The sequence below is a fragment of the Glandiceps talaboti genome, chromosome 13 (assembly GCF_964340395.1).
Source record: "Glandiceps talaboti chromosome 13, keGlaTala1.1, whole genome shotgun sequence".
Classification (NCBI taxonomy): Eukaryota; Metazoa; Hemichordata; class Enteropneusta; family Spengelidae; genus Glandiceps; species Glandiceps talaboti.
In genome coordinates, this window is record NC_135561.1 from 22,431,395 (window position 1) to 22,458,189 (window position 26,795).

Sequence of the window (26,795 nt, forward strand, 5' to 3'; positions counted from 1 at the left end):
ATGATGGACAAAAAGTTTTAAAGATTTAGCACTGACCTTGGCCATATGATGACTTTATCCAGTAAACAAACAAGGTCACAAAATGGACAGTTATCAATGAACACAGTAATAGACTCCTTGTCTGTACCTACAAACATTAAATATACAGTCAAATGAAATGTGTTGTATTATGTTGACTATATATGTAGTACATTTACATCGTATGTTGCTGTAAGTGTTGTAACACTGAAATGTGCTTACATACTGTTGAGGTGTCATCCCATTAAAAGTTCTGGGTCATTCTAATTGTATTCAAGTGCTGTGTTTTCTTGTTTTCTTTTGGCTTATTGCCAAACTACAGTTTGCAGTTAGTGTAGTTAGTTTTGCAATCAAAATTGTCATTCCATTTTTGTAAATATTTAGTCACTTGACTATTTTTGTAAAATACACAGTCTGGAATTTGGCTGTGTGATAGGAAGCTGTCATGGAGGCAAGGAAGCAATGTTAATCACTTACACCTTCAGCAAGACATATCTAGAAACATCAAAACAAACTTTAAGCCCAATCCATTGAGCAGATTTGGAGTTTTCTGTTAATGATCAAAAATCCCATTTTATGACATAATTTACATATTAGAAAATGAGGTCATCTTGTGATGAACAACTCCTTATCTTTGCATCCATAGAAACATACACACTTGATTTCTGACCACTCCACCAAAATATTTTGAATTTATAATTTTTGACCCAATATAAACTTTTATGTGACCATCTTCATTGAACAGTACATTCCTCAACTTGGCATGAGAAATAACAGCCCAACCAAATACCCACCAATTAAGGAATATGTCAAGTGATTTTTCCCTCCCAGGCATGTATATACACACATCCAAACAGACAGACAGATAGACAGAGAATGGCCAGAAAGACATACTTTTTACCATGACTCTTGAATTTTATCCACATTGTGTTATAAAACAAGTCATTGAAAATGACATAGTCCCCGCTATGATTGGGTTTTAAGGAACTGGCAGTTTATGTTGTCATTTTCAAACATGGTTAATGTTGTTTAGTCTCATATGGTTGTTTTTAATATCACTACTCTGATCACGCAACAACACTTGTGAACCTAAATCAAACAGACTTAGATATGTTGTGTCTGCTCATTGGACATGGAACATGACTACTCATGTTGTGTCTCCTCGTTGGACATGGGACATGCCTACTCTTCAAGATGACGTCATGGAATAAACCATTCAACAATAAAGGATGTGTTGGGTATTGGGGGGGGGGGGGGAAGAATGGGGGGGACGGACGACCTGTTCAAGCATGTCTGAGTTATGGCTTTGGACATGAAAACTGCACTATCAAAATGGCTGCCAGGCAGCCATATCGGATTGTATCACAACGAATGTACATGTATGTCAAAGCACACTGTGCTAATATCAACTTTGAATGAGATCTGTTCAAGCATGTCTGAGTTACGGCTTTGGATATGGAAAATTCGCAAACTAAATGGATGCCAGGCAGCCATATTGGATCGTATCACGACAACAATGAATATGCACATGTATGTCATAGAATACTGTCCTAATACCAACTTTAAATGAGATCTGTTCAAGCATGTCTGAGTTATGGCTTTGGACATGGAAAATTCGCAAACAAAATGGCTGCTAGGCGACCATATTGGATCGTATCATGAAACAAATTGACGTGCATATGTATGCCATAGTATGTTGCCCCTGTACCAAGTTTGAAAAAAATCAGTCCAGGCATCTTCAAGAAACGGCTCTGGACGGACAGATGGACAGATGGATGGATGGATGGATGGATGGATGGACGGACGGACGCAACCCAATCCATAACTCCCCGTCCGGACTTCATCCGGCGGGGACTAACAAATAAGCTTGAATGAGAATAGCACAACCTGATGATCACTGTATGAGTAAGGGATTTAATTCACATGAAAACTTACCAGATAATGGTCTTTGGCAAAGTGAAAACAATTCTGTTGATTTGGCCTGACAGTACACCATAACATCACCACACACTACAGCAGAGACCACATCTCTTTCCTCACATCCAGTGTTGAGAGTTAATGTTTTTACTTGCATCCATATCAAGCCATCTTTACAGTTGTTGTATGACCACATTTCAACTTGTGAATTACTATGTACCTACAGTATTCAATATATTGATGTCAATTACTTTGTACCTACAGTATTCAATATATTGATGTCAATTACTATGTACCTACAGTATTCAATATATTGATGTCAATTACTTTGTACCTACACTATTCAATATATTGATGTCAATTACTATGTACCTACAGTATTCAATATATTGATGTCAATTACTATGTACCTACAGTATTCAATATATTGATGTCAATTACTATGTACCTACAGTATTCAATATATTGATGTCAATTACTATGTACCTACAGTATTCAATATATTGATGTCAATTACTTTGTACCTACAGTATTCAATATATTGATGTCAATTACTATGTACCTACAGTATTCAATATATTGATGTCAATTACTATGTACCTACAGTATTCAATATATTGATGTCAATTACTATGTACCTACAGTATTCAATATATTGATGTCAATTACTATGTACCTACAGTATTCAATATATTGATGTCAATTACTATGTACCTACAGTATTCAATATTGATGTCAATTACTATGTACCTACAGTATTCAATATATTGATGCCAATTACTATGTACCTACAGTATTCAATATATTGATGTCAATTACTATGTACCTACAGTATTCAATATTGATGTCAATTACTATGTACCTACAGTATTCAATATATTGATGCCAATTACTATGTACCTACAGTATTCAATATATTGATGTCAATTACTTTGTACCTACAGTATTCAATATATTGATGTCAATTACTATGTACCTACAGTATTCAATATATTGATGTCAATTACTTTGTACCTACAGTATTCAATATATTGATGTCAATTACTATGTACCTACAGTATTCAATATATTGATGTCAATTACTATGTACCTACAGTATTCAATATATTGATGTCAATTACTATGTACCTACAGTATTCAATATATTGATGTCAATTACTATGTACCTACAGTATTCAATATATTGATGTCAATTACTATGTACCTACAGTATTCAATATATTGATGCCAATTACTATGTACCTACAGTATTCAATATATTGATGTCAATTACTATGTACCTACAGTATTCAATATATTGATGTCAATTACTATGTACCTACAGTATTCAATATATTGATGCCAATTACTATGTACCTACAGTATTCAATATATTGATGTCAATTACTATGTACCTACAGTATTCAATATATTGATGTCAATTACTATGTACCTACAGTATTCAATATTGATGTCAATTACTATGTACCTACAGTATTCAATATATTGATGTCAATTACTATGTACCTACAGTATTCAATATTGATGTGAATTACTATGTACCTACAGTATTCAATATTGATGTCAATTACTATGTACCTACAGTATTCAATATTGATGTCAATTACTATGTACCTACAGTATTCAATATATTGATGTCAATTACTATGTACCTACACTATTCAATATATTGATGTCAATTACTATGTACCTACAGTATTCAATATTGATGTGAATTACTATGTACCTACAGTATTCAATATATTGATGTCAATTACTATGTACCTACAGTATTCAATATTGATGTCTTTTACAATTCACAATAACATAAGAATGGACTGGAACCATTAATATGCTAAAACACAATTCGCAATAAAGGTGAATTTTATGAAATCAGTGCTCACTGACTCATACATACCTGACGATTATATCCCTCTCTGTAAAATACAAAACAGGATGATCCCCTAATTACTTATTTTAAAATATGAGATGACCAAATGATCATTGCCACTGCCCCACCCCCACCCCCCATTTTTCTATTAACTATTCATACGCTGACAAAATGACCTTTGACCCAACCTCATTCTTTTGCCTTTCTCAATGCTGATCAGTTAATATATTGCATAATTATGTCGATGAGCATGCCACAAAACACAATTTTTTTTTAAATATCTGTGTTTTGTCTGATGAATGTGACCTAAACAATATGACACAACAACCAAGAGTGACCGAGTGTCACTGTTTTTGAAATTCTATTCAGTAATCCTAATATTCAATTTACTGGTAAATAAACCAACTTTATACTTACCAAATATGTCACTCCAGAACTGGATTCACTGAAACAGATATTTATAAGTGGTGATTTAAATGAAAGATCCAAACATTTTCTTCTAATCACCTGATATAAAAAATACAGAATTGTAGAACAAATTAAATGATATCATATGATATGCTATTCTTATCATTGGAATTCTTTATGTCAGTAATGTGTACATGAAATATATGTACACACAGAGACACATGTATACATGCACATACCCAGTGATATACATAAGGACATACACACACATACATACAATCACTCACTCACTCACTCACTCACTCACTCACTCACTCACTCACTCACTCACTCACCCACCCACCCACCCACCCACCCACCCACCCACTCACACCCACTCACACACACACACACACACACACACACACACACACACACACACATACACATACATATGCTGGGTAAAATCAAGTATTGTCAAACTTGTTATGCATGGTGATATACTGATATCCAGTCTATTGCCATATATTGTTTATATACTGATATCCAGTCTATTGCCATATATTGGTGATATATTCACATTCAATCTATTGCCATATATTGGTGATATATTCACATTCAATCTATTACCATATATTGGTGATATATTCACATTCAGTCTATTACCATATATTGGTGATATATTCACATTCAATCTATTGCCATATATTGGTGATATATTCACATTCAATCTATTGCCATATATTGGTGATATATTCACGTTCAGTCTATTCCCATATATTGATTATATACTGATATCCAGTCTATTGCCATATATTGGTGATATATTCACATTCAATCTATTGCCATATATTGGTGATATATTCACATTCAATCTATTGCCATATATTGGTGATATATTCACATTCAATCTATTGCCATATATTGGTGATATATTCACATTCAATCTATTGCCATATATTGGTGATATATTCACATTCAGTCTATTACCATATATTGGTGATATATTCACATTCAATCTATTACCATATATTGGTGATATATTCACATTCAATCTATTACCATATATTGGTGATATATTCACATTCAGTCTATTACCATATATTGGTGATATATTCACATTCAATCTATTGCCATATATTGGTGATATATTCACATTCAATCTATTGCCATATATTGGTGATATATTCACATTCAGTCTATTACCTGTTTTAGTAAGTCTTCATTTTCATTGCTTCCAGGATCTTGATCCTGCACAGGGTCAAAGGTCAACAACTTGTAGCTTCCTGCAGTGGTGACATACAGGTGACCCCTATGGAACCAAACTTTCTCCACTTTACCATAGCAACACTTTTCAGTAAATACTTCTTTTACCATCTATCAGTATCAAGAATATTGTACAGGAATATCAAATATCAGTGGTTGGTTTGCCTATAAATGTTAATGAAATCTGTTCAATCAGCTTACACATACATGTGTATACTACTAGTACTACGTCTCAACATTATTACAGAATTGCATGTATAGATATACTAGTACATTGGCACAATATTACAGGACTGCATGTGTAGATATACATTGGCACAATATTACACGACTGCATGAGTAGATATACATTGGCACATTATTACAGGACTGCATGTGTAGATATACATTGGCACAATATTACAGAATTGCATGTCTAGATATACATTGGCACAATATTACAGGACTGCATGTGTAGATATACATTGGCACAATATTACACGACTGCATGTGTAGATATACATTGGCACATTATTACACGACTGCATGTGTAGATATACATTGGCACATTATTACAGGACTGCATGTGTAGATATACATTGACACAATATTACAGGACTGCATGTGTAGATATACATTGGCACATTATTACAGGACTGCATGTGTAGATATACATTGGCACAATATTACACGACTGCATGTGTAGATATACATTGGCACATTAGTACACGACTGCATGTGTAGATATACATTGGCACATTATTACAGGACTGCATGTGTAGATATACATTGGCACAATATTACAGGACTGCATGTGTAGATATACATTGGCACATTATTACAGGACTGCATGTGTAGATATACATTGGCACAATATTACACGACTGCATGTGTAGATATACATTGGCACATTAGTACACGACTGCATGTGTAGATATACATTGGCACATTATTACAGGACTGCATGTGTAGATATACATTGGCAAATTAGTACACGACTGCATGTGTAGATATACATTGGCACATTATTACACGACTGCATGTGTAGATATACATTGGCACATTATCAGAACTGCATGTGTAGATATAGTACACTGTCTTCAAATACACATCTGCATCTTAGTGTATTGTAACTTTATTTCACACCACACCACACCACAACAGAACACAACACAGCACAGCAGAACAGAACAGAACAGAACACAGCACAGCACAGCACAAAACCAACTACTACCCAATTCAGTTTCTCAAGGCCACTCACTATACATCTCAATTACCAATATATATTGTCTCACATTCATCATTATTCCTGCCAAATTTGATAATTGCATTACAATCTAACTCTCCCTAGCTTATAAAATAAACACAGACCCTACGAGAAACCAGATTATTTGGAGAGTAAGGTATATATGTTAACGTTCATATGAAATCCATAGAAAATTAAAATCAATATTATTAACATTTGGAGTAATCACGGTAACATTTCTCAAGGTGTAGTAAGATATATGGAGACTTAGTAAAAAGGTATAGTAAGATATATGGAGACTTAGTAAAAAGGTGTAGTACGATATATGGAGACTTAGTAAAAAGGTGTAGTAAGATATATGGAGACTTAGTAAAAAGGTGTAGTACGATATATGGAGACTTAGTAAAAAGGTGTAGTAAGATATATGGAGACTTAGTAAAAAGGTGTAGTACGATATATGGAGACTTAGTAAAAAGGTGTAGTAAGATATATGGAGACTTAGTAAAAAGGTGTAGTACGATATATGGAGACTTAGTAAAAAGGTACAGTACGATATATAGAGACTTAGTAAAAAGGTGTAGTAAGATATATGGAGACTTAGTAAAAAGGTATAGTACGATATATGGAGACTTAGTAAAAAGGTGTAGTAAGATATATGGAGACTTAGTAAAAAGGTGTAGTACGATATATGGAGACTTAGTAAAAAGGTATAGTAAGATATATGGAGACTTAGTAAAAAGGTGTAGTACGATATATGGAGACTTAGTAAAAAGGTATAGTAAGATATATGGAGACTTAGTAAAAAGGTATAGTAAGATATATGGAGACTTAGTAAAAAGGTGTAGTACGATATATGGAGACTTAGTAAAAAGGTGTAGTACGATATATGGAGACTTAGTAAAAAGGTGTAGTACGATATATGGAGACTTAGTAAAAAGTTGTAGTAAGATATATGGAGACTTAGTAAAAAGGTGTAGTACAATATATGGAGACTTAGTAAAAAGGTGTAGTACGATATATGGAGACTTAGTAAAAAGGTGTAGTAAGATATATGGAGACTTAGTAAAAAGGTGTAGTACGATATATGGAGACTTAGTAAAAAGGTACAGTACGATATATAGAGACTTAGTAAAAAGGTGTAGTAAGATATATGGAGACTTAGTAAAAAGGTATAGTACGATATATGGAGACTTAGTAAAAAGGTGTAGTAAGATATATGGAGACTTAGTAAAAAGGTGTAGTACGATATATGGAGACTTAGTAAAAAGGTGTAGTAAGATATATGGAGACTTAGTAAAAAGGTGTAGTAAGATATATGGAGACTTAGTAAAAAGGTGTAGTACGATATATGGAGACTTAGTAAAAAGGTATAGTAAGATATATGGAGACTTAGTAAAAAGGTGTAGTACGATATATGGAGACTTAGTAAAAAGGTATAGTAAGATATATGGAGACTTAGTAAAAAGGTATAGTAAGATATATGGAGACTTAGTAAAAAGGTGTAGTAAGATATATGGAGACTTAGTAAAAAGGTGTAGTAAGATATATAGAGACTTAGTAAAAAGGTGTAGTACAATATATGGAGACTTAGTAAAAAGGTATAGTATGATATATAGAGACTTAGTAAAAAGGTGTAGTACGATATATGGAGACTTAGTAAAAAGGTGTAGTAAGATATATGGAGACTTAGTAAAAAGGTGTAGTACGATATATGGAGACTTAGTAAAAAGGTACAGTACGATATATGGAGACTTAGTAAAAAGGTGTAGTAAGATATATGGAGACTTAGTAAAAAGGTGTAGTACGATATATGGAGACTTAGTAAAAAGGTGTAGTAAGATATATGGAGACTTAGTAAAAAGGTACAGTACAATATATGGAGACTTAGTAAAAAGGTGTAGTAAGATATATGGAGACTTAGTAAAAAGGTGTAGTAAGATACATAGAGACTTAGTAAAAAGGTGTAGTAAGATATATGGAGACTTAGTAAAAAGGTATAGTACGATATATAGAGACTTAGTAAAAAGGTGTAGTACAATATATGGAGACTTAGTAAAAAGGTGTAGTAAGATATATGGAGACTTAGTAAAAAGGTGTAGTACGATATATGGAGACTTAGTAAAAAGGTGTAGTAAGATATATGGAGACTTAGTAAAAAGGTGTAGTAAGATATATAGAGACTTAGTAAAAAGGTGTAGTAAGATATATGGAGACTTAGTAAAAAGAAGGAAGACTATGTATTGTTGGAATATAATGGCAATGTTTGTGAGGCATGTATAGAAGTTGGTTTAACTGTAAATATATCCCTTGTCTATAATAAGTACATTTATTTGTCTTAATACAGTCGATTAAATGCATTCCTTGCATATTATTATCTGGAGTCTGAAATCAGATCAGTTTGCTAAATTATTATCTGGAGTCTGAAATCAGATCAGTTTGCTCATTATTATTATCTGGAGTTTGAAATCAGATCAGTTTGCTAATTATTATCTGGAGTAATTATTATCTGGAGTCTGAAATCAGTTTCCTAGTACTGTGTGACATTAGACAATGCTCCAGACTACTGAGACTCAGTGTGGCGAGTATTGTGTTGTGATGTACCAAACATTTAGCCTTGTGAAGGCCTTAATTTGGATATTTGACAATATTGACAACTAGAAATGGATAGTAAACAATTGGAGATCTGATAATATTAGTATTGAAAACTAAAAATTAACAGTGAACTTTTGGAGGTTTGAAAATATTATTACCCAAGCATGATTACCTTTAAATAACTGTTTTCCATGATACAAAAAATGTACCTCTAATTACATACTATTTTAATGTAATGTCATTTACTAATTTTTTTATAATTTCAATGTGATATCTTTTAATATTGTTTATCAAAATGGATTCATATACTACGGTAAGATTACTAAAATCAACTTGATACAGACACAAAACAAGAAACATTATTGTAAATATGCTGACATGGTTCAGCTGTCAACATTCACTGTATTCACTTCTCAATTATCTAAACAGTAGAAATATAATAATACTTAGGTCCCAATAACAAAGGCCATCAAATGGTTGACTGTAATAAATAAATAAATAAACAAACAAACAAACAATCAATCAATCAAACAAATAAATAAATAAATAAATAAATAAAGTGACACTCTTTTAGAGTAGACTATGGTTTGTGTATTCAAGTAATTATCTAAATCATAAAAATGCAACAAAACTTAATATTATATCTTATTATAACTAACCTTTTGTATAAATTATGTATCTGCATAGATATAGTACGGAAATGTTGTAAAAAACAATGAATTCTGAGTTGTGTAAACTAATAAAAATTCCAACTGGCCATACTGTAATGCGAAGTGATCTGATGCATAGAGAATGAGGTCAGTTGGCAGTCGAAATGAGGACAAGGTCACCACACTGTAATGGTATACTGTCCACGACCTTGAAAATTAACATGTCACCACCTGACCTACTTTTCTGACTTATGCTCAAGAACAATTTACACAATCACATTTCAAAAATATGTAATATCAACATAAAATATGAAAAATAGGCAATACAAACTGAAAATTAGAATTGATTGCCTCCACAATTACAAACGTATCACACCGTTATAACATTACTACTATAAGATATAATGCGACCCTGGGCATTTATTGTTCCGCCCCTTCACTAATGTCACTCGCATTCGTTCATTCCACTCATTTCTCACTCTCTGATCGTCAACATTGCCCCGACATATATATTAGTCGATCGTGGTTAAGACAATATAAACTGTAGCTATGAACTACTAGAAAAGAGCGACTTAAAACCTCTATTTTGCATAAAGTACAACGTAAAAATGGCATAGCCTACTTTTCTATCGTCGCTGAAAAGTGCACAAGCTGTGGAGGTCGCTTTGCCCCACCCACTCAACAACTCAGTACACTACACCTCTCTCTACACACACTTCAAGACATTACCTGTGGTCTCTTTGAAGGAAAAACGTCTTGGAAACACCGAAATCGCAACATAATGATTCGTATACGGAAATAAGCCGATTGGAACCTTTTAAAGTTCGATTATAATATACAGCGCCGTAACAGCATCGCTTAGCTAACACAAACTCAGCCACATAGATAGCATCGTAAATTTTGTTTCGGTTTCCTTAACTTAGTGGTAATTTTACTAAAGAAATGTTCCATTCTACACCAATACCAACACTAATATAGGCTCAAGTGAATGAATTATGATGGGATCAAAGATGGTAAATAATGAATGTCGAAATACAAGCATTGTATTATTGAAAGCAGTCGTTTTGGAGGACTTTTATGGTTGCCATATCAATAGTTGCAATTTAGTTAAAGGTTACTATGCAGGCCGGTGTACAAGGCAACACAACGCCCTACATATAGTTAGAGTAGCCTTGATCTTTACAAACGTAAATGCCACATAAAATGCAATGACAATCCAAAACGTATTTACCTTGTTCGCGTTGAAACACTTGAAATCGTCGAGAAAAGTCGTCAAAATGTACTATTTTGTGTCGAGGCAATATACTTATACTGCGTGGAGGTTTGTAAAGTTCCATTATGTGATTGTGAGGAATTTGGCTCGTAGTATGTCAAGGTCACATTGCTTTCACTGCTCTAACTGTGTAAATAAAATAAGGTCGCTGTAAAAATAGTATGCCTGGTTTCACACAAGCCGTAAAAAGGGTGCGGCCCCCAAAAAACATCGTGTTTGAATACTATGATCTGTCTTCTCCAGTGACAATCACGGGCCGGTGGACAACCCCTTCGATCATTTCTCGACCCTCTACTCTAGCCTTCAAGGCGCTAAGCGGCTGCCAGTTTGCATTTCTTGTCCAAATTGCCCCATCCCACGTCTCACTGTTGTACTGGTTTGCCCGGAATAGTCTCTCACAAGTTAATCTACACAACAACGTTTATTTAGTATGGTTTAGATTTTAAGAAAACAAATAACGTTTTTTAGTCTGAACAATCAAAATCTAAAATTAATTTACAGTTATATTCACTGTACAGTTGTTACTAGTCCTGGAATAAGTCGTCCCTTACGCGTGCAAATGTCTGGTACATGCTGCGCTGCGCGCTGTGTGCCAGTTTTATAGGCCTATATACTACAGTGAGTGTGTGTGTGTGTGTGTGTGTGTGTGCGAGCGCGCGTGTGCGTGTGTGTGTGTGTGTGTGTGTGTGTGTGTGTGATACATTGCACGACAACTATTTAGTCCTGCTTGCAGTGTGTCGGTCAAGTAAATGCATCACCGTGACATTATGCCTACGACTTACAAGAATATTATGTTGTTCCGGTTACCCGACCCCACCTAGTTTTTCACTGCCGACCCTAAAGGTAATCGAGAAAAATAATAAAATCGTGAAAACTGTGTGAAGTCTGGTGAGAAATAGGGATATTTAATGATGTTGGTGACGCCATTGCTGTCAGACCAGACCTAAATTGTATCATGTCTGTCGAACTGTCCTATGGTGCTGACATTGGAATAAGAGAGCCGTCATTATTTACGACCTGGGGGTGGGGATGGGGGATGGGGGTTCGGAGGAATTCATTTGAAAATCCACAAAATTTAAGTGACCCCCTACCTGGCTTGAAAAAATTTCGTAACCCCTCATTTCCTTGACACAATTTTTTTTCATACCCCCCCCCTTTACAATCATAATACATACATACATACATACATACATACATACATACATACATACATACATACATACATACATACATACATACATACATACATACATACATACATACATACATACATACATACATACATACATACATACATACATACATACATACATACATAAACACACACACACACACACACACACACATACATACATACATACATACATACATACAATGTCAAACTTTTTATTTTGAATTTGAATTTGCCTATAACATGATGGATGCAGCATATTTCAACAGGAGGGGGTTAACAATGAATGCAGTTTATTCCCAAACTAGCTAGTAAAATGTGAAATTAGGTTTGAATCAAAGTTTGAGGGAGCCAAGTGAGGGTGGGTACGGGAGGGGTTCCATTTCATGTCCCCTGAGATATTTGAAATTCAAGGACTAAAAGACTGCTTTCTGGTGCTTTTTAACATGTCAAATTTTGAGTAACCCCCCCCCCCCCTTCTTTCACTCCCCACTTTTTGGGTAACCAACCCCCTTTCACTCCCCAGTTTTTGAATGACCCCCCTCTACATTCCTCCAACCCCCTCCACAGGTCGTAAATAATGACGGCTCCCAAAGGCATGTCAGCATTTGTGTCCAGTGTTTTTTTTTTTTAAATGTAAGGCCGGTAAGCCGGTAAAGCCGGTAAATGTTACCGGTCTTCCGCGATCAATTTACCAGCCGAGAGTTCCCTATGAGTACGGATGATCAAAGTGAAATAACGGAAAACATATCAAATGCTTTGAAAATGGTGTTTTAACTATAATAAAGAAGGCAAGTTAGCTTCATAAAATATCTTCAATATGATGGTAAATTTGTGACAAAACAATATGTAGTCCGATTGTATGTTTTGCTTACCATGGTACTGAGAGTCGATTAATACATAATATATGCAATCACCGTAAAAGGAAGCAACACTAATTTTGCAATGTTCAAGTTGTTGCTATGGTTGTGTCTACCTGGAAAATAACAGCATGCGCACAGCACGGTACAGTACAGTTAACACGTCACACTCTAGCCATACTTCCCTTTAGCATGAGATTCAGAAAAATAAAACAAAACAAAAATAGTCGGAGACAATACGGGTAGGGCCGTGGTTTTTTTTTTTAAACGACGAAACGGCTTCATGTCACTGTATGGATGGTAAGGGAGCCTTCAGTACTTAAAGGAGGGGGAGGACGGGAGGAAATCACACATGGTCTGTTAAGTAAATCATGACCCTCCCCCATTCTCCATTTGTAAAAAGTGACCCCCCTTGTCCCATTTTGTAAAACATGGCCCTCCCCATGACAATTGCATATACTGAAAGTTAATCAATATTTCCATTATATGTGTACCACATGATTTTGACTCTGTATTAGAAAGCAATATTTGTACATATAAAATGACAAACAGTAAAAGACTTGCTAGTTACCTTTCTCTTATAACCATACACAATCTAGTTAGGGGTGAACCATTTGATATCCTGGGGGGGGCTCGGAAGAATTCGGGGGAAAAAAGATGCCAAATGGAGTTGCTTGAAAAAAAATCCGGATATGAGTGGGTGATGGAAAAAAAAGTTGGACCATTAGAGCTAGAAAAAAACAATGTCTTGGCAGGGAAATGATGCACATGTTCGAGTATACTGTTACTAGTTACCTCTCCAACCAGGACACTTGTCAAATCATGACAAACATTTTCAAACACATGCCAGGGACCAGTCAGTTTCGTTAGCCTGTGGGAGATATATATATTTGTTCTTGTATGTGTTTCTTTCATAAATTGTTTAAATATTACTTCATGTAAGGGTTCAAATATAACTATACATAAAATTATACATATAATACATGCATTACCTAGCTACCACACTAGTTACAGAACATGCCATGTAAGTGTTTGGCTGTTTCACAATCAGTACTTCACTTATCTTACACTTTAGGGCAAAAGTGAACTTGAAGGTTTTGTTATCGTAATCCTGATACTATTAGGGGTAGACCATTCAATATCCTCGGGGGGGGGGGGGCTTGGAAGATTGGTGGAGAGTCATTATTTTTTTCCCACCTGCTTGCCTGAGAATTATTTTTTTTCTCCTTCGCCTATGCTGGCAACTCTTTTTCTTTGCTTCTTTGAGATATCCGGATTTTTTTACGTCAATGTTGAACACCTACATTTGTTGCCACAATTTTCTGTTTGGTTTTCGCACAGGGTAATACAGAGAGTAAAAAGATGCTGTTCTATCACACACAGATTTTATTTAGAAAACTACATATTGCATACATGTTTGATTTTCAATTAAATAAACATCGTTGACAGTTTTTATGCCATGGTATGGTGACACACTGAAAATTCAAATCGGTAACTTGATTGGTGAGCTCAAACATTCTGATAGACCGGTCAGTTTCTCCAGCTTGGGGATGGGGGTGTCAGTGGTTTCTTCCATTGTGCCGACAAAAAGTCACTGACCCCTGTGAATAAAGTTTCATAGCATCTGACAGTAAGCTGTAGAGGGAAGAGCTTTGAGACTGGGATATGTCCACCTCTTGTGAGTGTGTGTGTGTGTGTGTGTGTGTGTGTGTGTGTGTGTGTGTGTGTGTGTGTGTGTGTGTGCGCGCGCGCGCGCGCGCGCGTGTGTGTGTGTGTGTGTGTGTGTGTGTGTGTGTGTGTGTGTGAAGGGGGGAGGGGTTCTAGGGGGTCTCCCCCTAGAAGCCCTGTTTTTTTTTTTACTTCTAAAGGCAATGTTTAGGCTATTCACAGACACTTTCAGACAATAATTTGCAAGCTTTACAAGACAGCTCTAACATGTAAAAAGCAACTACATAAGGTTGAAACATGTTTGAAATAAAGTTCCATAGCATCTTGACAGTAAGAGGTGGAGGAAAGAACTTTGATTTGAAACTGGAACATGTCTACCTCTTATGGGGGAGGGGGGTTCTAGGGGGTCTTCCCCGAGAAGCCCTGGAAGTTTTTTACTTCTAAAGGCAATGTTTAGGCTATTCACAGACACTTTCAGACAATAATTTGCAAGCTTTACAAGACAGCTCTAACATGTAAAAAGCAACTGCACAAGGTTGAAACATGTTTGAAATAAAGTTCCATAGCATCTTTGACAGTAAGAGGTGGATTCACACACACTCACACAAGAGGTGGACTTATCCCAGTCTCAAAGCTCTTCCCTCTACAGCTTACTGTCAGATGCTATGAAACTTTATTCACGGGGGTCAGTGACTTTTTGTCGGCCCAATGGAAAAAAACACTGACATCCCCCCAAGCTGGAGAAACTGACCGGTCTATCTGAATGTTTGAGCTCACCAATTAAGTTACCGATTTGTATTTTCAGTTTGTCATCATACCATGGCATAAAAACTGTCAATGATGTTTATTTAATTGAAAATCAAACATGTATGAAATATGTGGTTTTCTAAATATAATCTGCGTGTGATAGAACAGCATCTTTTTACTCTCTGTATTACCCTGTGCGAAAACAAAACAGAACATTGTGGCATCATCATCATCATCATCATCATCATCATCATCATCATCATCATCATCATCATCATCATCATCATCATCATCATCATCATCATCATCATCATCATCATCATCATCATCATCATATTTTAACAACAACATTCACGGACAGTGTGAGTGATAAAGTGAGATGGTACGTACACTCCACAAAATGCATCGTTTCATTAAACAATTTTCTTACAATATATGTATTTATATTTATATAAATGTTGAGTGCTCATCTCACTTTTACATCTCAAACCCCACAAAACAAATTGACAGTAATTGAATATTCAATTTGGTCACAAAACTATGGATTGTAAAATGTGACCCTTCCCCCAAACATTGTAATGCAAAATATGACCCTCCCAAAGAAAATATTTGTAAAATGTGACACCCCCCCCCATTCCTCCTGCCCTCCCATGTAAATATTGAAGGCCCCCTAAATGAACCCCACCGAAAGAAAATGAAATAAACCGAGAACATAGTTTGCAAGAGGGATAGTTTAATCCGACAAAACTTTCTGCTACGACTTTGTGGGTCTACTTTCGCTAAACTTTGGAAAGGTCATAGAATGTACTGTGATGACACACCATATACGATGCGTCTGAACTTTTAACTGAAGGGAAGGGGGAGGTAAACTTAGCGTTCGTTACTGACGTAGCGATGGAAAATCTGACTTCAGTATTCTTCTTAAAGAAGCAGATCAGAGACATAGCGACTTTGAAAATCATAGATCTTAGAGTACATGTACATGTAAAAATGGACCTTTCCAACACTTCGTCATGGCCCACCCATCTATGAACAGTGGACTCGCCCACACTGAGACCACATGTTATTACATTACGTTGTTTGTCTTCTCGTGAAGCCCTTCTCATCCGATCTCTGTATACATAAGTTCTGTTACGAAAATATTAGATCATTTTCATTTCGATTAGAATTCAGTAATTGTGGATTAGAATATACCATTTTGTTCATTTCAGTGGCATGTTATAGAGTGTCACATAAGTAGTATAGGTCGGTCGACAACACCAGACGGTATGTGTTTGTAAACGATCTTCGATCTGAGTCGGCTTCAAGTTGTCTGTAGTTGGAAGAGAACGCCGAAATTGAAAGTCGTCTAACTTAAATTAACTCAAAGCTGCGCCTTTCGAGAAATGGTGAAATTTGCACAAAATGACCTAGATAAAACTCAGCTGTACTAAGATGCAACCCTGTATGACACCCCCAAATTTTTTTAACTAAAAAATTCTTTATTGAGTTCTTTCAACTGCATGTATATCGTCAATGAATGGAATACATTACAATACAATACATTACATGGTTGTTTATATAATATCATATAACAATCAGGTACTCTCCACTTACTACATCTTTGATACTGTAAAAGAGCTTGTAAAGTTCAGATTTTTTTAATTAAAAAATTTTCACCATTTTTAATACGATCTGTTTCATCTCTAAAGCAAATATAACTACATTTGTAATTGCTTTGTTTCACTGCCAGTGTTCTTATCATTATCATTATCATTACTCAAGTCATTTTATGCACAAACATAACATAACATAAGCGCGCGCACACACACACACACACACACACACACACACACACACACACACACACACACACACACACAATATTTTAGAACTCCACCCCACAAAATCTTGTTACCATACTGCCCCATCAATTTACCGACGTTCCCCGTCCTTAAAAAGGCACTGTCACTATGGTGATAAGATGTGGGAACTGATGGCATCAACTTAAAAAGACAATACAAAAACTGTTCTTCCATTCTGTAATGGATGCACATCTGATGAGAAGAAACCAGGGACCATAATGGAAAACAACGGAAAAAACAACTACCTGAACTATTTTAAAACTGAGCGTAAGCGGAAGCACACAATTTTTTAGGCCTTACTAATAAGTGGCTAAGCTAGTGAACTATTTAAAATCGCAAATAGAATATAGATATTCAGGGTGCGTGACTAACAACGTCCAAGTGAAATCCTAATCTGTCAAGAGATGAAATGATTCGTTTTTTGGTGTAATTTCAAACTATGAATTCATATATTAAACAATCAACATTTAGAATTACAAGTAATTTTGGAATAAAATTGTGGTTTTGGGGTGTTTATATCGAATTTCGAACATTTGTTTTTTGAAACTAGAATCGAAATCAAAACATGAACAGTATGATGCTTCACTTTATTCAGTTGAAAGAACATGCATATACCGCACTTGTTCATCTCTGTTAGAATATTGTCAGACTGTGTGGAACCCTATACTGTCAACTTAACAAGGAAATAGAGATGGTCCAAAGACGTGCTGCAATGTTTACCCTACAATATCTTCTAGTGTAGGTCAAATGTTTCCGAACTTGAGTGGAAATCACTAGCTAAAAGACGTCATATTGCCAGTCCTATTCACAATCATCTTGTCGCCATTGATTTGCCATTTCAACCAAAACATCGAGTACGTCCCTCACATTCTGAGAACACTTTAGCCCATCACATATCAGCATCGAAATACGATTATATCACTTGTATTCTTTCTATCCACCCTTTGTAGGATTTGGAATCATCTCCCTGACTATTTTGTAGACAAAACAACTCCTGATACATTCAGATATGCCATCAGTGACACTAAGTTTAGCTATGGCTATGTCTGTGTGTTTATCTCACACACCAGGCATATATCACGTATCAGGGTCTGAGTTCCCCCACCTTTATGGAAAGAACACTAGTTATCTTCTAGTATATACATCTCTAGTAGCACGGTTTGTGTGATAATTTCCTTTCTAAACTACGTGTCCCCGTGGCTCTGACCGTTGCAATGAATACAAGATATCATCGTACAATGCATCCCCAGTGGTTCACATTGTTACTCAGACTGTCATGTTATCTCTATTACCCAGACTCTTGCCGTTGAGGGCTCAAGGGCAAGAGTCTGGGTAACCGAGACTAAGGATAGGGGATCTAGCTTAATGGCTACCGCCCCCAATGACACAGTCTGGGTAACACAGACTATCCACGCGACGCGTCACCGCTGACTGTATACTTCCAGCTTCTGCTTTCAGCGTGTGTTACTGGTCATATTAAGGAGCCATCAAGGGTACACCATACTATACAGGGAGGATTGGTATTTATGGAGTAGATGGTCCGAGTGATATTAGCAAAAATAGCCGGGCTGTAGGATTGGTATTTATGGAGTAGATGGTCCGAGTGATATTAGCAAAAGTAGCCGGGCTGTAGGATTGGTATTTATGGAGTAGATGGTCCGAGTGATATTAGCAAAAGTAGCCGGGCTGTAGGATTGGTATTTATGGAGTAGATGGTCCGAGTGATATTAGGATTGGTATTTATGGAGTAGATGGTCCGAGTGATATTAGGATTGGTATTTATGGAGTAGATGGTCCGAGTGATATTAGGATTGGTATTTATGGAGTAGATGGTCCGAGTGATATTAGGATTGGTATTTATGGAGTAGATGGTCCGAGTGATATTAGGATTGGTATTTATGGAGTAGATGGTCCGAGTGATATTAGCATTGGTATTTATGGAGTAGATGGTCCGAGTGATATTAGCATTGGTATTTATGGAGTAGATGGTCCGAGTGATATTAGCATTGGTATTTATGGAGTAGATGGTCCGAGTGATATTAGCATTGGTATTTATGGAGTAGATGGTCCGAGTGATATTAGCATTGGTATTTATGGAGTAGATGGTCCGAGTGATATTAGCATTGGTATTTATGGAGTAGATGGTCCGAGTGATATTAGCATTGGTATTTATGGAGTAGATGGTCCGAGTGATATTAGCATTGGTATTTATGGAGTAGATGGTCCGAGTGATATTAGCATTGGTATTTATGGAGTAGATGGTCCGAGTGATATTAGCATTGGTATTTATGGAGTAGATGGTCCGAGTGATATTAGCATTGGTATTTATGGAGTAGATGGTCCGAGTGATATTAGCATTGGTATTTATGGAGTAGATGGTCCGAGTGATATTAGCATTGGTATTTATGGAGTAGATGGTCCGAGTGATATTAGCATTGGTATTTATGGAGTAGATGGTCCGAGTGATATTAGCATTGGTATTTATGGAGTAGATGGGCCGAGTGATATTAGCATTGGTATTTATGGAGTAGATGGTCCGAGTGATATTAGCATTGGTATTTATGGAGTAGATGGTCCGAGTGATATTAGCATTGGTATTTATGGAGTAGATGGTCCGAGTGATATTAGCATTGGTATTTATGGAGTAGATGGGCCGAGTGATATTATGGAGTAGATGGTCCGAGTGATATTATGGAGTAGATGGTCCGAGTGATATTAGCAAAAGTAGCCGGGCTGTAGGATTGGTATTTATGGAGTAGATGGTCCGAGTGATATTAGCAAAAGTAGCCGGGCTGTAGGATTGGTATTTATGGAGTAGATGGTCCGAGTGATATTAGCAAAAGTAGCCGGGCTGTAGGATTGGTATTTATGGAGTAGATGGTCCGAGTGATATTATGGAGTAGATGGTCCGAGTGATATTATGGAGTAGATGGTCCGAGTGATATTATGGAGTAGATGGTCCGAGTGATATTATGGAGTAGATGGTCCGAGTGATATTATAGAGTAGATGGTCCGAGTGATATTATAGAGTAGATGGTCCGAGTGATATTAGCAAAAGTAGCCGGGCTGTAGGATTGGTATTTATGGAGTAGATGGTCCGAGTGATATTATGGAGTAGATGGTCCGAGTGATATTATGGAGTAGATGGTCCGAGTGATATTATGGAGTAGATGGTCCGAGTGATATTATGGAGTAGATGGTCCGAGTGATATTATGGAGTAGATGGTCCGAGTGATATTATGGAGTAGATGGTCCGAGTGATATTATGGAGTAGATGGTCCGAGTGATATTAGCAAAAATAGCCGGGCTCTTGGAGTCTAATGAAATTCATTGAATAAAGATTAAAACAATTAAAGTGCCCAAAATTTTACCAAAATTACAATATTTTTAACTCTCAATTTGCATATCGATTTGATCAAATGAAAAAATGCATGCCCAGTCATTCATAGTTAATTTCCACCAACTTTCACACACACACACACACACACACACACACACACACATACACACAAACCTAACTCTCATACAGACAGCTTTGATGACCACCTAACTCACTCATACAGATAGCTTTGATGACCACCTAACTCACTCATACAGACAGCATTGATGACCACCTCTCTCATACAGACAGCTTTGATGACCACCTAACTCTCATACAGACAGCTTTGATGACCACCTAACTCATTCATATAGACAGCTTTGATGACCACCTAACTCACTCATACAGACAGCTTTGATGACCACCTAACTCAATAACACAGACAGCTTTGATGATCACCTAACTTAATGACACAGACAGCTTTGATGACCACCTAACTCACACATACAGACAGCTTTGATGACCACCTCTCTCATACAGACAGCTTTGATGACCACCTCTCTCATACAGACAGCTTTGATGACCACCTAACTCACACATATAGACAGCTTTGATGACCACCTAACTCACTCATACAGACAGCTTTGATGACCACCTAACTCACTCATACAGACAGCTTTGATGACCACCTAACTCAATAACACAGACAGCTTTAATGATCACCTAACTCTCTCATACAGACAGCTTTGATGACTACCTAACTCTCTCATACAGACAGCTTTGATGACCACCTCTCTCATACAGACAGCTTTGATGACCACCTAACTCACACATACAGATAGCTTTGATGACCACCTAACTCATTCATACAGACAGCTCTGATGACCACCTAACTCAATAACACAGACAGCTTTAATGATCACCTAACTCTCTCATACAGACAGCTTTGATGACCACCTAACTCTCTCACACAGACAGCTTTGATGACCACCTAACTCACACATACAGACAGCTTTGATGACCACCTAACTCATTCATACAGACAGCATTGATGACTACCTAACTCAATAACACAGACAGCTTTGATGACCACCTAACTCTCTCATACAGACAGCTTTGATGACCACCTAACTCATTCATACAGACAGCTCTGATGACCACCTAACTCTCTCATACAGACAGCTTTGATGACCACCTAACTCATTTATACAGACAGCTTTGATGACCACCTAACTCTCTCATACAGACAGCTTTGATGACCACCTAACTCATTCATACAGACAGCTTTGATGACCACCTAACTCTCTCATACAGACAGCTTTGATGACCACCTAACTCATTCATACAGACAGCTCTGATGACCACCTAACTCAATAACACAGACAGCTTTGATGACCACCTAACTCTCTCATACAGACAGCTTTGATGACCACCTAACTCACTCATACAGACAGCTTTGATGACCACCTAACTCATTCATACAGACAGCTTTGATGACCACCCAACTCAATAACAGAGACAGCTTTGATGACCACCTAACTCACTCATACAGACAGCTTTGATGACCACCTAACTCTCATACAGACAGTTTTGATGACCACCTAACTCATTCATATAGACAGCTTTGATGACCACCTAACTCACTCATACAGACAGCTTTGATGACCACCTAACTCACACATACAGACAGCTTTGATGACAACCTAACTCATTCATATAGACAGCTTTGATGACCACCTAACTCTCTCATACAGACAGCTTTGATGACAACCTAACTCATTCATATAGACAGCTTTGATGACCACCTAACTCTCTCATACAGACAGCTTTGATGACAACCTAACTCATTCATATAGACAGCTTTGATGACCACCTAACTCACACATACAGACAGCTTTGATGACCACCTAACTCACACATACAGACAGCTTTGATGACCACCCAACTCATTCATATAGACATCTTTGATGACCACCTAACTCAAAGACACAGATAGCTTTGATGACCACCTAACTCTCTCATAGACAGCTTTGATGACCACCTAACTCTCTCATACAGACAGCTTTGATGACTACCTAACTCTCTCATACAGACAGCTTTGATGACCACCTAACTCACTCATACAGACAGCTTTGATGACCACCTAACTCACTCATACAGACAGCTTTGATGACCACCTAACGCATTCATATATACAGCTTTGATGACTACCTAACTCATTCATACAGAGAGCTTCGATGACTACCTAACTCTCATACAGACAGCTTTGATGACCACCTAACTCATTCATATAGACAGCTTTGATGACTACCTAACTCATTCATACAGAGAGCTTCGATGACTACCTAACTCTCATATAGACAGCTTTGATGACTACCTAACTCTCTCATACAGACAGCTTTGATGACCACCTAACTCACTCATACAGAGAGCTTCGATGACTACCTAACTCTCATACAGACAGCTTTGATGACCACCTAACTCTCTCATACAGACAGCTTTAATGATCACCTAACTCTCTCATACAGACAGCTTTGATGACCACCTAACTCTCTCATACAGACAGCTTTGATGACCACCTAACTCACTCATACAGATAGCTTTGATGACCACCTAACTCACTCATACAGATAGCTTTGATGACCACCTAACTCACTCATACAGACAGCTTTGATGACTACCTAACTCTCATACAGACAGCTTTGATGACGTACATTTCAAAAGATGTTTACCAACCTATCCAGTTCTTGTACATTTCGTAAGATGTTTACCAAAACCTATCCAGTTCTTGTACATTTCATAAGATGTTTATTAAAACCTACCCAGTTCTTGTACATTTCATAAGATGTTTACCAAAACCTATCCAGTTCTTGTACATTTCATAAGATGTTTACCAAAACCTATCCAGTTCTTGTACATTTCATAAGATGTTTACCAAAACCTATCCAGTTCTTGTACATTTCATAAGATGTTTACAAAAACCTATCCAGTTCTTGTACATTTCATAAGATGTTTACCAAAACCTATCCAGTTCTTGTACATTTCATAAGATGTTTACCAAAACCTATCCAGTTCTTGTACATTTCGTAAGATGTTTACCAAAACCTATCCAGTTCTTGTACATTTCATAAGATGTTTACCAAAACCTATCCAGTTCTTGTACATTTCATAAGATGTTTACCAAAACCTATCCAGTTCTTGTACATTTCATAAGATGTTTACCAAAACCTATCCAGTTCTTGTACATTTCATAAGATGTTTACCAAAACCTATCCAGTTCTTGTACATTTCATAAGATGTTTACAAAAACCTATCCAGTTCTTGTACATTTCATAAGATGTTTACTAAACCTATTCAGTTCTTGTACATTTCGTAAGATGTTTACCAAAACCTATCCAGTTCTTGTACATTTCATAAGATGTTTATTAAAACCTATCCAGTTCTTGTATATTTCATTAGATGTTTACCAAAACCTATCCAGTTCTTGTACATTTCGTAAGATGTTTACCAAAACCTATCCAGTTCTTGTACATTTCATAAGATGTTTACGAAAACCTATCCAGTTCTTGTACATTTCATAAGATGTTTATTAAAACCTATCCAGTTCTTGTACATTTCATAAGATGTTTACCAAAACCTATCCAGTTCTTGTACATTTCATAAGATGTTTACCAAAACCTATCCAGTTCTTGTACATTTCATAAGATGTTTACCAAAACCTATCCAGTTCTTGTACATTTCATAAGATGTTTACCAAAACCTATCCAGTTCTTGTACATTTCATAAGATGTTTATTAAAACCTATCCAGTTCTTGTACATTTCATAAGATGTTTACAAAAACCTATCCAGTTCTTGTACATTTTGTAAGATGTTTACCAAAACCTATCCAGTTCTTGTACATTTCATAAGATGTTTATTAAAACCTATCCAGTTCTTGTACATTTCATAAGATGTTTACCAAAACCTATCCAGTTCTTGTACATTTCATAAGATGTTTACCAAAACCTATCCAGTTCTTGTACATTTCGTAAGATGTTTACCAAAACCTATCCAGTTCTTGTACATTTCATAAGATGTTTACCAAAACCTATTCAGTTCTTGTACATTTCATAAGATGTTTACCAAAACCTATCCAGTTCTTGTACATTTCATAAGATGTTTACCAAAACCTATCCAGTTCTTGTGATTTGCAATTGGAAGATGTGTATCAAGTTTGATTGGAATTCATGCAGTAGTTCCTTTAGATATTGTGTCCACAGACAGACAGACAGACAGACAGACACATACAAACAGCCACAGAGGCAGACAAAGCTATAAGTAACATTACCTTCCTTCATGGGGGATAAAAACAGAAACTATATCAGTTGTAAGGAGCAGGTGTTTAAAAGTTTGAATTCAAATCTGCATGAAAATGTATCTGCTGCAAGACTGAAATATGAGTACAGAACTAGTAATGGGATATTGGTATGCTCTAACTTTGTTGTCATGTTACATGTAGTAGAATACACTCACTGTTTTGGGAGTGCATTCATCACTAAGTTTCTAATATAATGTGATTGCTAACAAAACAGCTATCAAAGATTGAATTCATCATTTCAATCATTCTTGATTTGTCTGATAAATTGTTTTCATGGCAGGAAAACTGCACATTTCATGGTCATTTTAAGAGCTAGAAAAATTAATTGCCAGTTTTGCCTTTGTTTTGCCCTTGACTGATTTCTTGTGTGTTGATGCATGAGTATGTCCTTCATACTCTTTATGTTGAGGGTCTTGTTTACATGTATCTCTGACATGGTCATCAGCTTCATTATGCTTGAAATGCAATGATGTCATAGTATCACCCTTGTTATCATCACCCACGTCTTCTGTTGCAGTCTCATCCTGTACTTTGCTTTTACTAGCAGTTGTTCGATTCCTTGTTACCTGTAGCAAATCAGCATTTCATAAAAAATAAGTCTTCTATGTTTTGAAGATCGAACAATGTCACACAAGCTCAATCAATGAACTTTGTTGGGTGGGTGGGGGGGGGGGGGGTGGCCTTGCTGAGCTTCACTTACACACTTTTAACCAAAATTGAAAAACTGAAATCATGCCACTGATAATAAAAGGTTTACTACCGAGATGTTCATGACAATTTACTGCTAATGTGATGCTAATGTTTCCTGTCAGTATGTTATGTTTACCATGGTTATACACCATATATAAACATGTACTTGTCATACTTGTGAATGTTCATATAGGCAGAGGAGTTTTGGCATAAATGAATAAAATTCATTTATTGAGCTTGTGTGACATTGTGTGATCATTCCATGATTGAATTACAAAAATACTACTATTTGCAGAGTTAATTAGAGAAGACTCTGATCACAACATAGTGGATAATCCAAACTGCAGGGTACATACCATAGTGAAAACAAGTCTCCACAGAAGACACAACTCCCCTCAAATACTATACTTCTATGTGACTGCCTGGAGACATTATTTTAAAAATAGTGCCAATGGCACTGTAGCACACACAACTGTAGTTTTTAAAAATGTTTACCCACATGCTGAGCCATGCTAAGTATAGGTGTTTATTTGTTGAATGATTATCTAGTTGCCTATCCATCCCTGTTGTTATCTTAGCAATATGCGCGATCATTTGACTGTTGCTGTGGGCATGGTCATGTTGCTGGACATATTTGTATACATTTTTTTGAATGTTTGTTCACTTGTCTGTGAATCCCTGATGTTATCTTTGCAATATACATGATCATTTGGCTGTTGCTGTGGGCGTGGTCTTGTTGCTAGGCACATTACATACATTTTTTGAATGCCAATCTACTTGTCTATCTTTGCAAAATACCCCATTTGGCTGTTGCTATGGGCATGGTCATGGTTGCTAGGGATATTTGCATACATTTTCTGAATGTTCACTCACTTGCCTACCACATGATGTTATTTGACCAAAATATACTGCCATTTGGTTGTTGGTAAGGGCGTGGTCA

At 36.3% G+C, this 26,795-nt stretch overlaps 2 protein-coding genes across 8 annotated transcripts in view; both read right to left on the reverse strand.

Moving 5' to 3' along the window:
* LOC144444754 (uncharacterized) overlaps positions 1-10,798 on the reverse strand; it is a 29,984-nt gene extending 19,186 nt beyond the window's left edge. The window contains exons 1-6 of one of the 3 annotated variants that reach the window (XM_078134282.1): positions 10,655-10,792; positions 9,935-9,954; positions 5,399-5,569; positions 4,223-4,312; positions 1,954-2,155; positions 37-127 (exon numbers count right to left, since the gene is read on the reverse strand). In XM_078134282.1, the coding sequence (XP_077990408.1) occupies positions 37-127; positions 1,954-2,155; positions 4,223-4,312; positions 5,399-5,569 (554 nt within the window). In that variant the 5' untranslated portion in view covers positions 9,935-9,954; positions 10,655-10,792. Of the gene's footprint in view, positions 1-36; positions 128-1,953; positions 2,156-4,222; positions 4,313-5,398; positions 5,624-9,934; positions 9,955-10,654 lie in introns of all 3 variants that reach the window. The other 2 variants (XM_078134280.1, XM_078134281.1) reach the window with 2 other exon arrangements.
* A 13,088-nt stretch (positions 10,799-23,886) lies between these two features.
* The window catches only part of LOC144444525 (5'-3' exoribonuclease 1-like), a 122,429-nt gene continuing 119,520 nt past the window's right edge, over positions 23,887-26,795 (reverse strand). For 3 of the 5 annotated variants that reach the window (XR_013481853.1, XR_013481854.1, XR_013481851.1), the window contains exons 37-38: positions 24,732-25,731; positions 23,887-24,649 (exon numbers count right to left, since the gene is read on the reverse strand). Coding sequence is in view for 1 of the 5 variants with exons in the window: in XM_078133968.1 (XP_077990094.1) it covers positions 25,471-25,731 (261 nt within the window). In the remaining 4 variants the exon portion in view is untranslated. Of the gene's footprint in view, positions 25,732-26,795 lie in introns of all 5 variants that reach the window. The other 2 variants (XR_013481852.1, XM_078133968.1) reach the window with 2 other exon arrangements.